Source organism: Abramis brama (genome assembly GCF_963993115.1).
Source record: "Abramis brama genome assembly, chromosome: 4".
NCBI classification, from domain to species: domain Eukaryota; kingdom Metazoa; phylum Chordata; class Actinopteri; order Cypriniformes; family Leuciscidae; genus Abramis; species Abramis brama.
In genome coordinates this window covers 43862449-43878433 of record NC_139966.1, presented here as the reverse complement: position 1 = coordinate 43878433, position 15985 = coordinate 43862449, and the positions used below count along the sequence as shown (strand labels likewise).

General features: G+C 38.4%; 1 protein-coding gene across 1 annotated transcript in view; it reads left to right on the top strand.

Annotated features, from left to right (window-relative positions):
* Nucleotides 1-15944, top strand: part of gnptab (N-acetylglucosamine-1-phosphate transferase subunits alpha and beta) — a 21531-nt gene extending 5587 nt beyond the window's left edge. Inside the window, exons 7-21 of the mRNA XM_084111685.1 lie at nucleotides 633-767; nucleotides 3563-3724; nucleotides 3831-4010; nucleotides 4097-4267; nucleotides 5245-5368; nucleotides 5521-5727; nucleotides 7598-8592; nucleotides 8733-8932; nucleotides 9078-9297; nucleotides 9811-9924; nucleotides 10134-10219; nucleotides 10303-10401; nucleotides 10491-10658; nucleotides 13170-13260; nucleotides 14651-15944. Coding sequence (XP_083967811.1) covers nucleotides 633-767; nucleotides 3563-3724; nucleotides 3831-4010; nucleotides 4097-4267; nucleotides 5245-5368; nucleotides 5521-5727; nucleotides 7598-8592; nucleotides 8733-8932; nucleotides 9078-9297; nucleotides 9811-9924; nucleotides 10134-10219; nucleotides 10303-10401; nucleotides 10491-10658; nucleotides 13170-13260; nucleotides 14651-14722 — 3024 coding nt within the window. The 3' untranslated portion in view covers nucleotides 14723-15944. The remainder of the gene's footprint in view (nucleotides 1-632; nucleotides 768-3562; nucleotides 3725-3830; nucleotides 4011-4096; nucleotides 4268-5244; nucleotides 5369-5520; nucleotides 5728-7597; nucleotides 8593-8732; nucleotides 8933-9077; nucleotides 9298-9810; nucleotides 9925-10133; nucleotides 10220-10302; nucleotides 10402-10490; nucleotides 10659-13169; nucleotides 13261-14650) is intronic.
* The last annotated feature ends 41 nt before the right edge of the window (nucleotides 15945-15985 follow it).

Sequence of the window (15985 nt, the reverse complement as noted above, 5' to 3'; positions counted from 1 at the left end):
TTACATTGGCAACTAAATGAAATAAAATTATAAGTTGAAATGCTAAAATGACTAAAACTGACATAAAAATAAATAAAAGCTGGATATAAATATTTAAAAAGAGCAAAAATGACAAAAGCACTTAACACTTGAACTGAAATAAAAATGAAGATTACAAATTTAAAAGCTAATAATATATACTGTATATATCATATAATTACACTGATTTTGTTTATCATACACCTGCAAATCAAATGCTAGCATTGGAATTTTGTTGTTTCTTTGTACGTCATTTTCCGAGCAGCGGGAATATCCGGGAATATTTGAGTGTAACCGTATAAAACCAAAAACTCATGCTGCATTTTGGGATAATAGGCAAAGTCATTCACAGAAAAGGGAACTGTGTTTTTTTATCGTGATGTCTGCTGTATGTTTACGGTTTAACCAACAAGAGGAACTATCTTCAGTCCTTTTTACACTCCCAACACTGCCCCTGGGAACCGACATCACTGCTCATTTTGTCTGTGGCTCTTATCTGACATGCACAGTCCATTACAATGCATTACATCATCTCTGTGTGAAATGGAAAGTTTTTCATTTTAAAACAAATCCTTGCGAAACTCCTGGAGTCTAAACATGTGTTTCTGTTGCAGACGACTGATAAAGAGGCTCCGGGGCTGGTCCGCATGCACACTATGGCCTACTTGAGCGGCTTCCCGGGGTCACTAAAGGAAACCGAGCAGCTCAGGGTCAAACTACCAGCTGTGGTCACTAGTAAAATCAAGCAGGTAAAACTTCTCAATCGAGACAATCAGTACAATGCAATGTTCGAAATGACCACAAGGTGGCGCACAAGATTGTAAAAATCATTAGAAATTCATGGCTATCTGTGTAAGTTCTGCAGAGAACTTTAAGGCCTTTATCCATCAACAACCCCAATGATGTTACCGTATTTGTCATATTGAACTATTTCTGGCTATCAAACTGCTGGGCATCCATTGATCTATAAAATAATAATCAGTGTTCTGTGTGTTGTGGTTTTCAGTGTTTATCTCATTTGTTAGGGCAATGCGTGGGCTCCGTCCTGCTGTCTGCGGTCATGTGATAAGGGCTCAGGGTATTACAGTGACACTTGAGTGGAGTGACAGGGGGGTTAACAGTACAGCAACTGTTTGAAATGGCCCGGCGCCAGCCTGCGCTTGGAAAAGGCATCAGGGTTTAGGTGACCTTCTCTCTACCTCTCCTCTGTCTCCCCACAGAGCTCTGTATATATATCACAATACTTGATTTGTTTGCCTGTTACTTTCTTTTTTCTGTCGTTGCTTTGTACTTGCTTGCTTTTGTTTTGATTCCATTCGCTCGTACCATCTTGATTGCTTTTGTTTCATATTTGTTTTTTGTTTTTGTTTTATTTTGTTTGTGCTATTGTTTGTTCTTTTTTCATCTTTGCTTAAGGCTGTTCTTGTTTTTGTTTGTTTTTTGCTTGACTTTGTTTCTTGGCTGATTTTTGCTTGTGCTTGATTTGATTAACTTTTGTTTGCTTTTGATGATCGTTGCTTGTTTTGTTTGTTCTTCTTTGATTTGTATTTGATCCTTGCTTGCTTTCATGTATTCTTGCTTGCATAATGCTGTTCTTGCTTTCATTTGTTCATGTTTATGTGTTTGTTTTTGCTGACTTGCTTTCACTTGCATTCCCTCTGTAACTCTTTATCTTTTCTGTCCTGCTCCCTCCATCCGATAGAAAATCTCCACAGCCCACCATGTCATCAATATTGCTCATCAGATCTTAATGCTGAAGTTTCTGCCTTTATAACAAAGTTCTTGCCATGATTTTTCTTTTCGTTAATCGCACCCACTCAGTGTCTTTCTCCTTTGTGTTTTTTGTACTGCAAATCTTGTTTTCCTGCCATTTCATGTTCTGCTCATTATTGTTTTCCTGAAGGAGGTGTGAAGAGTCCTCTAGGGTTTTTTCCTCTTGTATGTGTCTACAATCCAAATGTGGGTCACATAAGGTAATATAGCAATGGGAGAAGCTGAGGAACAGATAAAGAAAGAGAGAGAGAGAGAGAAGTTGAGTGTTGAGAGATGGCTAGTATTTATAGTGCGTGTTAGCCTGTTTGCAATGTTGATGAAAGCTCTCCCTTGACCTCTGTCCAGTGCGCACACATGTGGGAGGTCTGCTTAGTTATAGTTTGGGGACAGATTTATCTCCAGAAGTAAGCTAAATCTGGCGAAACATCCCTTTGGGAACGTCCTCAATTGGAGAATCGATTGATAAATGATGTTTTCAGTTATAAATACGCAGATGTTTTTCTTTTAGGGTTTGTGTTCAGGATAGGTTGTAGTAATTAACTAATTAAGCTAATAAAGTTGATGTTAGTCTTTTGTCTGAATTATACTTACATATGCACCTATAAACACAAAAATCCTCCTATTTTCCTATTAGTTATTTGGTTGTTTTTCTAAAGGCAGCCAGATCCCCTGCCTTAGTGAAAAGGCCTTCTTCAGAAGTTTAACGCGGTGCTGGTATTCCTGGAAACACGTTTTATGTGTATATGCTGTTTATAGATATACTATTTTGACTCTGCGGTCTTCATTTGGCATTAACCGGAGGTACGGGAACAGAAACAATGAGCACCCTGTGCTTGTAAACAGCATTGTGACATGTGATAAAACTTGTTTTGGGGGAAACCTGATCACACGGGCAAACGCGTCTCAGGAGCTTGGCTGCGCTCTGACGGTCACATGGCTGTGGTATATCTCTAGACCCTTCTGATAGAGGAAGTTTGAAATAATGGGGAAATTGACATCATCCAAAAGAATCAAAGTTGGTCTGTTCTATGCGATGTACTAGGTGTGTGTATGTATCAGCAGTGGTATGGGAACGATTTGAAAAGTTGAGTGACAATTAATCATGGGGCTTTGATAAGCACAAATTAACTCCAGTTGCTTTCAGGGCACCAGTACATAATTTTGCATCTATACACACGCTCATACCTTCAGTGCCGGTTATGGAAGTTATTTCCCCTCAGTCATGCGGGAAGCCCTGTGGGAGTTCTGATGTGGCAATTTGATCTACATTACTGGTCAGAATTTTGGGGTTGGTAAATGTTCTGTTTTTGAAAGAAGTCTCTTATGCTCACCAAGGCTGCATTTATTTGATCAATGATGAATACAGTAAACAATTCCAATTTTAAAGAATCGTTTTCTATTTTAATATATTTTAAAATATAATTTATTTCTGTGATGGCAAAGCTGAATTTTTAGCAGTCTTCAGTGTCATATGATCTTTCAGAAATCATTCTGATTTGGTGCTCGTGAAACATGTATTATTATTATTATCAGTGTTGAAAATAGTTGAGCCACTTAATATTTTTGTAGAGATGTTTTAGTTCACCCTTGCTAAATGCAAATATAAAATTATGCTGACCCCAAACTTTTGAACGATAATGTATGGCTTCATGTTTTTTCCCTCTAGTTTTAATTAGCTAAATGATTTATCCTATTACATATTGTGTCTGATATTGTAGGAAGTAGTCTGTGCTTCTGAGTGATGGTTTGTATATGTGTATATAAATCTCAGTTGCAGCTCTACTCCGAGGCCAGCATTGCTCTCCTCCACCTGAACACAGCACAGGATTTCACCGACCTCACCCAGCAGGCCAAGAAGAACCTGACGCTGGACGGAAAAGAGCTCACAATCAGCCCGGCGTACCTGTTCTGGGACCTGACCGCCATCTCACAGGTATACACATCACTGCAGTTCCACACGTGGACCCCAGGGTAGAAACTGAGCCAATATGTGCTTGATAAATGATCAATTCACTAAAAAATAACTTCTTCTCTTTCAGTCTAAGCAGGATGAGGATGTTTCTGCCAGTCGCTTTGAAGACAATGAGGAGTTGCGTTATTCGTTACGTTCCATAGAGAAACATGCACCCTGGGTCCGCCATATCTTTATTGTAACCAACGGACAGATACCGTCTTGGCTTAACCTGGATAACCCACGTATTTCAGTGGTTACTCACCAGGTGAGTTCTAGGACAGCTTTGTAGCGTGTATTGTAATGCATTCTAATACTAAGTCTTTTATGTTGGCGTTTGTGTTTGTCTCTCAGGACATTTTTCACAACCAGTCTCACCTTCCTACGTTCAGTTCTCCTGCCATAGAGACCCACATCCACCGGATCCCAGGACTTTCACAAAAGTTCATCTACCTCAATGATGATGTCATGTTCGGCAAGGACGTGTGGCCTGATGACTTCTACAGCCACTCCAAAGGTCAAAAGGTCAGAAAGACTGTCAGTGTAGATTATTCTAAAATAAATCATCTTTCCATTACAACTCATTGTGTAGGGTTGGGATTCGAAAATCGATTCCAGTTCTGGAATCGGATACTTATCGGATACTTTTTATAAACTTAAAATTTCAGTTCCTCTTATTGATTCCTTTGTGTGTATTTTAATATGATTTTAAACCATTCAAGCACAAGAAGATCCGCCCTCTGTTTTCTGTTCTGAACACACATCCAAAACGTCCGCACAGAAAGCCGCCGCTCATACTGTATAGTGCGCGAAACTGAGTTTCTCTTCCCCCTTCTTTTTGCACTTGAACGGACAAATACACACAAAAATGTCAAAATATCCTTGTAAACGAGTCAATTATGTCTTAAGTAAACGTAAACAGTTGACAAAGAAAATGCATGTGTAACAGTATATTGGATCCGCGCAGCTCTTAAAGTGACAGCAGCCTAATATTCCTGCTGCCGTCTCTATAACGTTAATCAAACGTTCACTCGCTGTTCTTGACTTAATAACTTTTGTAACTATATTTGTAATGAATATTTTATTTATAAAGTCCACTGTTATTTTACAGTTGATTACAATTTCTGTACCTGAAAATCTTAAAACACTGTTTATTTCAATCATATCTTTGTTCAGTAGTATTTATTTGTGTGATTTCTAATTTTGTATTTGTTCTTTAATTACTGAGTGATTACTTGTCTTTAATAATGCTTGAAATTTATATTAGTTAGGCTAGTTGTTTTTTCTATGGTATTTTTAAACCACAGGCAGAAGTTCCTTGTGCAAGTGTTCCTTAGCCTGTTGATTTTTGTTTATATTAATCAGTTACAATGACATATTTTGCAATAAAACTTAGAATAAATGTGAATCGATAAGCGGAATCGGAATTGTCCGAATTCAAACGATACTCAACCCTATTTGTGCTTCAACTCAATCACCTCTGATGTTTTCTATGTTCACAGGTGTATCTCACCTGGCCTGTTCCAAACTGTGCTGAGGGCTGCCCAGGCTCCTGGATCAAAGACGGTTACTGCGACAAGGCCTGCAACAACTCTGCCTGTGATTGGGATGGAGGAGACTGTCAAGGTACTTTGACAATATCATTTCACCCAAAAATTCTGGCTTTAGTCAGTCACGTTCATTTTTTATTTCATGATCAAACTTTCTGATCACAGCCTTGTGTCTGTTTCATCATTTCTTGTTATTTCTTATTTTATTTATGTATTTTTTCCTGGTAGGCACTGCAGGCAGCAGTCGTTTCGGAGGAGCGGGCGGTTCTGTGATCGGAGGCGGGCAGCCTTGGCAGTTCGCAGGTGGTCTCGGAGGACTGGGGGGCGTGTCCTTCTGTAACCAGGGTTGCGCTAACTCTTGGTTGGCTGATAAATTCTGTGACCAGGCGTGCAACGTTCTGGCTTGTGGGTTCGATGTGGGCGACTGTGGGCAGGGTGAGTCTTGACCAGTGGTTATCAAGCTTTTTGATTTTAAGGGGCTCCCCTTGGTCACAGGGGTGTCAAACTCAGCTCCTGAAGGGCAACAGTCCCACAGAGTTTAGTTCCAACCCTGCTCCAACACACATACCTGTAGTTTAGATTAGCTGGATACACACACACACACACACACACACATATATATATGTATATGTGTATGTGTGTATATATATATATTATATTATATTATATTATATTATATTATATTATATTATATTATATTATATTATATTATATTATATTATATTATAATAATATAATATATATATACACATACATACAGTCATGTGAAGAAGAAAAAAAGAGTACACCCTTTTGAATGACTTTAGCAGGTCATAAAATTAAGTAAATACAACCTCAGATGAACAACAACACATGACGTTACACCGTGTCATTATTTAATTACCATAAATAAAGCAAAAATGGAGAAGCCATGTGTGACAAACTACGTACACCCTATGATTTAATTACACCTTTAGCAGCAATAACTTCAAGTAATAATTTTTCTGTATGACTTTATCAGTCTCTCATATCATTGTGGAGGAAGTTTGGCCCAGTATTAAGTTATACAACATAATTTCAGTTTATTGATGTTTTTGGGCATCAATTTATGCACAGCTCTCTGCACAGCATTTCAGTCGGGTTGAGGTCTGGACTTTGACTGGGCCATTGCAACACCTTGATTCTTTTCTTTAGCTGTCGGACAGATGGCTTCACATTTGACTCTGTAATACTTTGGTATACAGAGGATTTCTTAGTCGACTCAGTGACTGCAAGGTGCCCAGGTCCTGTGGCTGCAAAACAAGCCCATATCATCGCCCCTCCACCACCGTGTGTATGAGGAGTTTGTGCTGATATGCTGTGTTTAGTTTTCGCCTAACGTGGAGCTGTGCAGTATGGCCATCTCCACTTTGGTCTCGTCTGTCCAAAGGACATTGTTCCAGAAGTCTTGACGTTTGTTCAGATGCAACTTTGCAAACCTAAGCCGTCCTGCCATCTTATTTTTAGAGAGAAGAAGCCAGGTAACCTTACAACCCTTCCAAACATGGCATACTTGTCCAGTCTTTTTATAACAGTTCTGTCATGAACTTTAAAGTGTAACATGTTAACTGAGGCCTCTAGAGTCTGACATGTAGTTCTTGGGTGTTTTGCAGTTTTTCTGAGCATTGCACGGTCTGAACTTGGGGTGAATTTGCTGGGACGTCCTCTCTGGGAAGATTGGCTGCTGTCTTGAATGTTTTCCTCTTGTGAATAATCTTCCTCACTGTAGAATGATGGACTTCAAATTGTTTGGAAATGGCCTTCTAACCTTCCCAGATTGATGGGGAGCAACAATTGCTTCTCTAAGACCATTGCTAATGTCTTTCCTCCTTGGCATTGTGTTAACACACACCTGAATGGTCCTAACCAGCAAACTGCCAAAACTTCTGTTTTAATAGAGTTGGTCACACTTGCTGATGATCAATTAATCAAAGGCATTTGATAAGCAGCGCCTGACTGCTACTAACCCTCTTAAATGTAATTCCTATGGAAGCAGTAAGGGTGTACTTAGCTTGTCATTTGATTTCCATTTACATCTTCTTCTTTTTTTAGCATTTTAGTTTAGATCATTACAAAAATGACGTTAAATATTAATTAACAGTAAAATGAATATACAGTATTGGCAAAAATATAATAACTTATACTGTAACTAAAACATTACCCCTAGTGGACCCCAGCCTCCTGCTTGAGAACCGCTTTTACTGCTTTAAAAAAAAAAAGAAGTTTTTAAGTCTGGTAGTATTTGATCAGAATTAACTTATTTTGTGTTTGTTTTTGAATTTGTAAGATAATTTCAACCAACTCCACCGTGTTGTCCTCCGGAGGAACCAGACGCTTTACACCCTGCCTCAGGGAGCGCTCCGACCGTATTTTAGCTTCTCAGGCCTGGCTAACCGCGTGTCCGAGGCACAGGTTGCTGATAACCCAGCAGTCCGTCACACTTCTGTCGCCAACAAGTGGAAGACCATCCATTTGCTGTTGCTGCCTGGACACAATGCCACCCAGATCCACTACAACCTTACCTTTCAGGGTGCCGACAACCACGACTTCACCATGATTTTCTCTGTCGCCGTGGATACCCGAGAGCTCCCCAAATCGAACGTATCCGATCCAGTGCGCGTGAAAGATGAGGAACCCAAACCGACCGTAGTGACCCCAGAACCGGAGGTCCTGTTTGAAAATGTTCCCAAAGAAAAACAAGGCCCTAGAATTAGAGAAAAATCCCATGGCGATGTAGATGCTGTGCAAGTACCTGCGTTAAACGAATCTCTTTTGCCAGAGGAAGTGAAACTTGAGTTACAGAAGCTGAACGATAAGCTAATGCTGGGTGACATCACTATTAAAGGCTATAATTTGACCAAAGCAGTGCTGTTGGAGCCGTACAAAGACAAAGCTCAGCTTTCACTTAACAAGGACAAACAAGCAAAACACTGGAAGGAAGAGCAGAGACCTCTTCTGATCAGTCAACATCAGGCCGAGAGAGCAGCCGGGGTGAAAAAAGAAAATGAAGATAAATCTGAATTGGAACCAGGTGTCCCTCCATCTCTTGTCCCAGTCAAGATTGATGGTGTTACACCTAAAGCTCAACCACGATTGTTCGGCATGGAGAAACCTCATCTTCTTAGCAACCTGATGGGGAACATGTCTAAGGAGAGGGGTTCAGAGGCCAAAGAAGGCCAAGACCGCAGAGGGCCAGTGGGTCGTAAACTCCAGTACTACACCAACTTTGACCGGGGTTTCCTTCCATGGGAGAAGAGGAAGTTCTTTCAGGATCTGCTGGAGGTGAGACGCATGTATATATAAACAAACAGCCGATTGACTCTTGTAACTGAAAGGCAGGAATTATTGCTGCTACATTGAGTATTGCAGGTTCTCCTATTCATAAATTGAATACATTTTAATGTCTTTTTTGTGCATCACAGGAAGAGGAGCGTCTACAAAGAGAACTGCAGTACGCAGCTGACAAGACTGCCACTGGACGCAGATTGCAGGACACTTTTGCTGATTCACTCCGCTATGTCAACAGACTCTTGAACGCTCAATTCGGCTTCACTTCCCGCAAAGTGCCTGCCCACATGCCTCACATGATTGACAGACTCATCATGCAAGAACTACAGGACATGTAAGAGTCACAACACATGCCTAAAACATAAAGTTAATGTTGAATTGACTAAATTAGTATAGAGTAGTAATGCACCAAAGGTTTGGCCACTGAATTTCAGATAGAAAAAAAGGCATGACTTTATCTTGATATCTTGCTCCTTCAGCTTCCCTCAGGAGTTTGATAAGACCTCATCCCACCGTGTGCGTCACTCTGAGGACATGCAGTTTGCCTTCTCTTATTTCTATTTCTTGATGAGCGCATTGCAGCAGCTCAATATATCTGAAGTGTTTGACGAAATCGACACGGACCACTCGGGTGTGCTGTCCGACCGTGAGATCCGCACGTTGGCCACACGTATCCATGAACTCCCCTTAAGCCTTCAGGTATACACAACCCCACCCTCTCAGAAGGGAGAATTTTTAGTTAAAATTTAATTTATATGTCGTTTTAATTGTTTATATTAATTTTAAATTGTAATTATAAAATTAAGAAAAAATAAATTAAAATGTATTTTAAATTTAAAATAAAATGTAATTTAAAATAAAATATAATTAATTAAAATGTAATTGTTTCATTTTAAAATGTCATTTGATTAAATTTACATTTTTTTAAAAAAAAATTTTTAATTTTAGTTGATTTTATGTAAATTAATTCAACTTTGTTTAATACAATTTTTATATTTCAAATAAATATAAAATATTTCAAATAAAATAACATTTGTAATTTATAAAAAAAATTAATTGAAATTAAATTGAAATACTTCATTCAATTAACAATCAAGTAGGTCAGTTTTTGATTTTGTGACATGAACACAAGACATGTGTTACCTAGTTTGTTGTCACCATGTGATTATCTGTGTTGAGGAAATGCATGTTTGTTCATTTGACTGTAAACAGGATTTGACCAGTCTGGAGCAGATGCTCATAAATTGCTCTAAGACTCTTCCATCCAACCTCACGCAACTCCATACAGTCAGCCCGACCCAGGAGGCCTATTACGACCCCAGCATGGTGAGACCCACTGTTCAAAGCCTTAAAGCCTCCAACACAAGAAAGTAACTCTAATATAAGGAGATAAAATCTCACAATACACTTCATATTGGATATTAAGTCAACAACTTGCTTCATGAATAGCTTTTGTCTCTACACTTTAAAAGTCTTGTATTATCAGCTCTATCTGTGTATTTGTTAGTACTGTTAATGTTTTGATGTGTCTGCAGCCACCCGTCACAAAAGGTTTAGTAATCCACTGCAAACCCATCATAGAGAGGATCCACAAAGCCTTCAGGGACCAGAACAAATACAAGTAGGCCTTTCATTACCTTCTCAAAAACACTTCAGCATCTCTTATGAGACTGGGTTAGTTATGCAGGCTCTTGTTCTTTTCAGGTTTGAAATTATGGGTGAGGAGGAGATTGCCTTTAAGATGATACGAACCAACGTCTCTCATGTAGTGGGGCAGCTTGATGACATCAGGAAGAACCCTAGGTATGTGCAGAGGCGGCGTTCCTGTTTTGTTTTGCACAATGGGAAGCCTCGTCCGCTTTAACCTCTTTTTTTTTTTTTTTTTACCACAGGAAGTTTATCTGCCTGAATGACAACATTGACCACAGCCATAAGGACGCTGGCACGGTCAAAGCTGTTCTGAGGGACTTCTATGAGTCCATGTTCCCGCTGTCCTCTCAGTTTGAGCTGCCCAGAGAATACAGAAACCGTTTCCTTCACATGACAGAGTTGCAGGAGTGGTAAGAATTCAGTCACAAACAGGCATTGTTGACGATTCGCATAGGTGTGTGTGTAAAAGACAGAAACTTGGCATTTAACAAACACAAGTCAAACAGGTCTGTGTACATACCACAGTTTTCATTATTGAATCTTAGGCCCTGTTTACACCTGGTATTAAGATGCGTTTTGGTTGATCACGTCACAAGTGGATGAAGCTAAATACAGGTGTAAACGGGGTCTAAAACGTTTTGAGCTCGTCCACTTTCGACCACTTCCAGAGGTAGTCGAAAACGCATTCGATAAAAACCTTATTTTGTCCATTAGATCAAAAGATCTGAAAAAACCCACGCATTTACCTATAGACACTCTCCTCTCCTGAAGAAATCAGGACAGAAGTGGTTGGAAGTGGACAAAAGAGACGGATTAAAATACCAGGTGTAAATGGGTATGTGTCTCACTCGTCAACTAGTGATCCGATCGACCAAAACTCACCTTAATACCAGGTGTAAACGGGGCCAAAGCCAAGTCGAACAGGTCTGTGCACATACCACAGGTTTCATTACTGAATATAAAGTTAGGTTTAGTAGTTTAGTGAAACCCTCAACCAGAGAGAGCTTTAACAGTTTGACATGAAACTGTAATGGGTGTAATTGACAAGAAAAATAAAAAACAAAAGTGTTGGAATAAAGTTAACTAAATAAAGAGGTTTATTATGCTTAATGGTAGTGTGAAGAAAAAAAATCGGCACATTGTTCAAAATATCATCTTTAGTGTTTCAAAGAAACAAGTTTGGTGAGTAAAGTTATTCAGTGAATCACTGATTGATTCATCAATCCTTTTGAGTGAACTTTAAGTTTTCAAAAGGTGTCTCATATGAATATCCACGGCATTCAAAACCGATGAGATTAGCATGTCGACACCACTTTTAATTTGCCCCTGAATATAATAGTTTATTGTTGCAGTGATCCATCTGGTTTTGTGGTAATGAGTTTCACAAGACTGTTTACATTTAGTAGTGTGTGATTTATAGCCTGTTTCTGTTGCTTTACTCCTGTGAATACTGGTAAACGTTCCTTCCTGTCATCACTGTGTGAAGTTGGGTGATAGCTGTCGTCGCAGTCTGGAATTCTGGGAATGGGGTGGTGGTTGAAGAAGGGTTTGTGTGCCTGTCGCTGCTTTGGAGGGTTACAGGATGGAAATTATGACTAGTGCATATTCACCATTCATGCTCACTCAGCCAGAGCGGCTCTGTTACACCCAGATGCCCCATAAAGCCCCATCAGATTCGTGTGACCAGCCTGGGCCGAGGGGAAGGGTGTTATTTTTGGGCACTGCCAGGCTCGACCAGCCCCATTGGCTCTTTTTAAAGCTCGGTGTCTGCAGATTGGCTCTCTCAGACGTGAACATGCAGGTGACAAACGGGTAATGGTGTTCCTCACAGATAAGGATGATGTCACCTTGTCACCCTCTCACCTCCGACAGCCTGCTGGGTGACATCAGAACTTGAATCACTGTGAACTGTCAATCAGTTTTGATAAATATACCACTCTGATTCTGCCAAGAGTTAAAACAGCGTTGCTGATCCCGTTCCCTGTGTGCTGACAGCAGTGAATATGAGCAATCGCTGGATGGGCCAGTTGTGGTTTTATGGGTCAGTGGTATATTCAATATTTGAAAGACTTTTGTCCACCAAATTAAAGTCATGTGACGCATTTTTAAAAAAAAAAGAAAAAAAAAAACATCATAGAGAGACCTGTGTTTTAAGGTCAATAATTTTTTTAAATACCAAAATAATTTGATATATCAGATCATTTGATAGTGATATTTATAAAATTTGTTAAAAAAAAAAGTTTAAGGTGTGCACACTCGCCTGCATTCAAGGTATAAGGAACATATGTTATTACTTTTTTACTTGATGGGTGACAATTCTAGAGTTTAGAGTTTTAGAAAATATATTTTATATTTCATATTTATAATTTAATATAACATTTTCTAATATACTATTACTTTTCTTCAGCAAGGATGCATTAAATCAATCAAAAGTGACAGGCAAGACATTTATAATGTTACAAAAGATTTCTATTAAATTCTGCTCTTTTGTATTTTCTGTTCATCAGAGAATTCTAGTGTGTGTGTGTATGTGTGTCACGGTTTCCACAAAATATTAAGCAGTAAAATTGTTTTCAACATAGATAATAAGAAATTTTACTTAAAATGTTTCTCACAATATTGCTGGTTTTACTGTATTTTTTATCACATAAATACAGCCTTGGTGAGCATAAGAGATTTTCAAAAACATTAAAAAAAAATCGGTAACACTTGACTTTAGTTTAAGGTCCAATTCTCACTATAAACTAGTTTCTTATTTGCATGCATATTACTAGGATATAAAAAAAAAAATTTAAAAAAAAATATATATATATATATATTTCCAATGATTAATGATACTTGGTGTATTCAAATTGTAGTTATGGCATTTAGCAGGGGTTTGATGAACCATGCTAACCTTGTCTCGACCCCTTGTTTCACAGGCGAATATACAGGGACAAGCTGAAGTTCTGGACCCACTGTGTGCTGGTGACATTAGTCGTCTTCACTGTCATGTCTTTCTTTGCTGAGCAGGTCAGTATGGTTTGGCTTACATGCCCATTGTGCACTATCTGTCTTTCTTTATTTCACTTCACACACACACACACACACACACACACACACACACACACACACACTGAGTCCAGTCAGCTGAGTCTGGCCCTTCTTAATAACATTAGCAACTTATATATCAAATTTTACCCAGCAACCATCTGTGTTCTTTTAAGGAAATGGTAAAGGCAAAAATATCATCCTGATGATTGATCAACCAGGCAGCTTGCAGCAAATAGTCACACTATTAATTGCAGGGTCGTGTTTCTGTTTTTGGGAGAGGTTAATGGACACGGTGACCTTTTAAAAGACCAGTATGTATTCATCTGTCCTTAGTGACAGAACAGTAATGTGAACACTCACTAGAAGTTACAAATATGGATGTGATGCATTATCAGTGGATGCTTCTGCTGCTGCCATACATGCATGTAGAGGCATGTCATGTTTAGCTGCATCATCATGTGACAGACTGGCACATTAACAGGCTTAATTACAACAGATTAACAGCCTCTCTCGTTAACTTCCTGTTTCTCTTGATGTAGTTCCCGCTTATATATAGCACTTATTTTCATTAAAAAAACATTTTTTTTTATGTTTTAGTTAGCTAGTGGTTATGGACTTGAACTGACAATTAAAATACAATGGAAACAATTCTCTCTCTCTCATATCTATCTATCTATCCATCTATCCGTCTGTCTATCTATCTATCTATCTATCTATCTATCTATCTATCTATCTATCTCTCTCTCTCTCTCTCTCTCTCTCTCTCTCTCTCTCTCTCTCTCTCTCTAAAAAATAAAATAAGGAATTTAAATAGCATTTTACAAATTGTTTTTCCAGAGGACAGTTCACACATTTTTCTTAATTTAATTAATTTTTTTTATTTATTAATTATTTATTTTATAGATTTTAAAGATGAATTAAATCATTTTAAATGTTTATTTGTATATTTTCTCGTGTTATTTTTATATATTCTTAGACACTCATTAATAATTTTAAATATGGATATATTCATATAAATTTGATAATTTGAAAATAACTTTTAAATGAACATTTAATTAAATGATTTATTTTTAAATGGCACTTTGAGTTCTTCATAAGGGGTGGTTATCTATACACTGATTCATGTTTCTTTGTCGTACAAATTAGAATTATTGATGATTAATAGGAATCACATTGTAACTCTGAATCTAAACTGAATTCTGTTTTAGTCTAGTATTAGTCTTTCTTTCCTCTTCCTTCCTTTTTTTTTATCACGTGTCAATCGTTTCTATACTGTACATGTATCATGTGTCGGTCACAAGTTGACCCACAGCGTTCACAACAGGTTTGGTTGACACTCCTTCCTCTTCCTCTTCTTTCTATCCCTCAGCTGATCATGTTGAAAAGACGGCTTTTCCCCAGACGCAGGGTCAGCAAGGATGTGAACCCAGAGCGGGTGTGAAGTTATTCCTCTCTCAGAGGGTGTGTCGTGAGAATATGAAGTACCACAGACGTACTTCCGTTAATGCCGTCAGATAAACTAGCCCACTTGGAGGTGACTGGATGAAGTTGATGGAGAAACTTCCGAGGTACCAGGCCTCCTTCACAAAGGGGCATTAGTGAGACACACTGCGGCCCACGAGGCAAGCGGCTTTCTCTCGTCCCGCGATCACACTCCAGGTTGTGTATTGAATGTGAACTGAACTCAATATTGAGTGTGAGTTGCCATATGACCTTAAGTGTTTGAAATGTAATGATTTGAAATAGGATTTTTAATTTAAATGAGAACATCAAGGGTAAAGTACTACCCGCAAGTTGTTGTTCTTTCTCTTGTTCTCTTTGTATCGTCTTTCCTTCCTCATCCTTACAGTGCCTTTCTTTACCACATGAATGAAAGCGGTGGACTCTGATGCACGGCTGGAACTCTCTGCCTTGTGTTTGGCTTTTTGCATTTGTCTTAATCTGTCTTGCTCCCTCTTGCTTATTGCACAAAATCTCCGGGAGCGTATTTAAAACCAAACAGCAATCCTGATACTTGGTAATTTGAGCAATGATCATCAAAAAGGAGCCATTTCCTTCTCTTTCTCTTTTTAAATGCATGTCGTTTTTGCTTGAAGTCCTTCACGTGCTTGTCTCTTAGTGGGACATTAAATACCAACTCTGTCTGAAATTCAGATGCCACTGCCTGTGGCCCTCATGTGTATTAATTAACTCTTCACCTTCACTTGTCTTTAAAAGGGAATTGTTGTTTTTTTGCTTGCTCATACGTTACAACTACTGACCCCAAACCTCTGCAGGGCTTACGTGCCTGACAAAACAGGCTTGAGTTTATGAAAACGTGTTGAATGATAATGCTGTTCTGCGATGTATTTCCCTATTTACTTTTATTTATTAGGTTATGAAGGACATAATCGTAATATACACGCATATCATTGTTTTATTTTGGAAATGTAGGTTGTTAAAATTCTTTCTAAATACATTTTAGGTCTCTAAATTATACTGACACTTTACCACTTTTGGGTCAATTGCAAAATTTAACCAAAAACTGTGCCTCTTTTTTTTTTTTTTTTTTTTTTTTTGTGGGATTGCACAAGCAGAAAAAAAAGAGTTTGATGAACTTAAGTACATAATCTGAATGACATAATGTAATGAAACAGACAAATCTGTCAATTAAAAGTCTTTCAAAATCATGACTGCTTTGATATGCCTTTGAAATTTGAAAGCC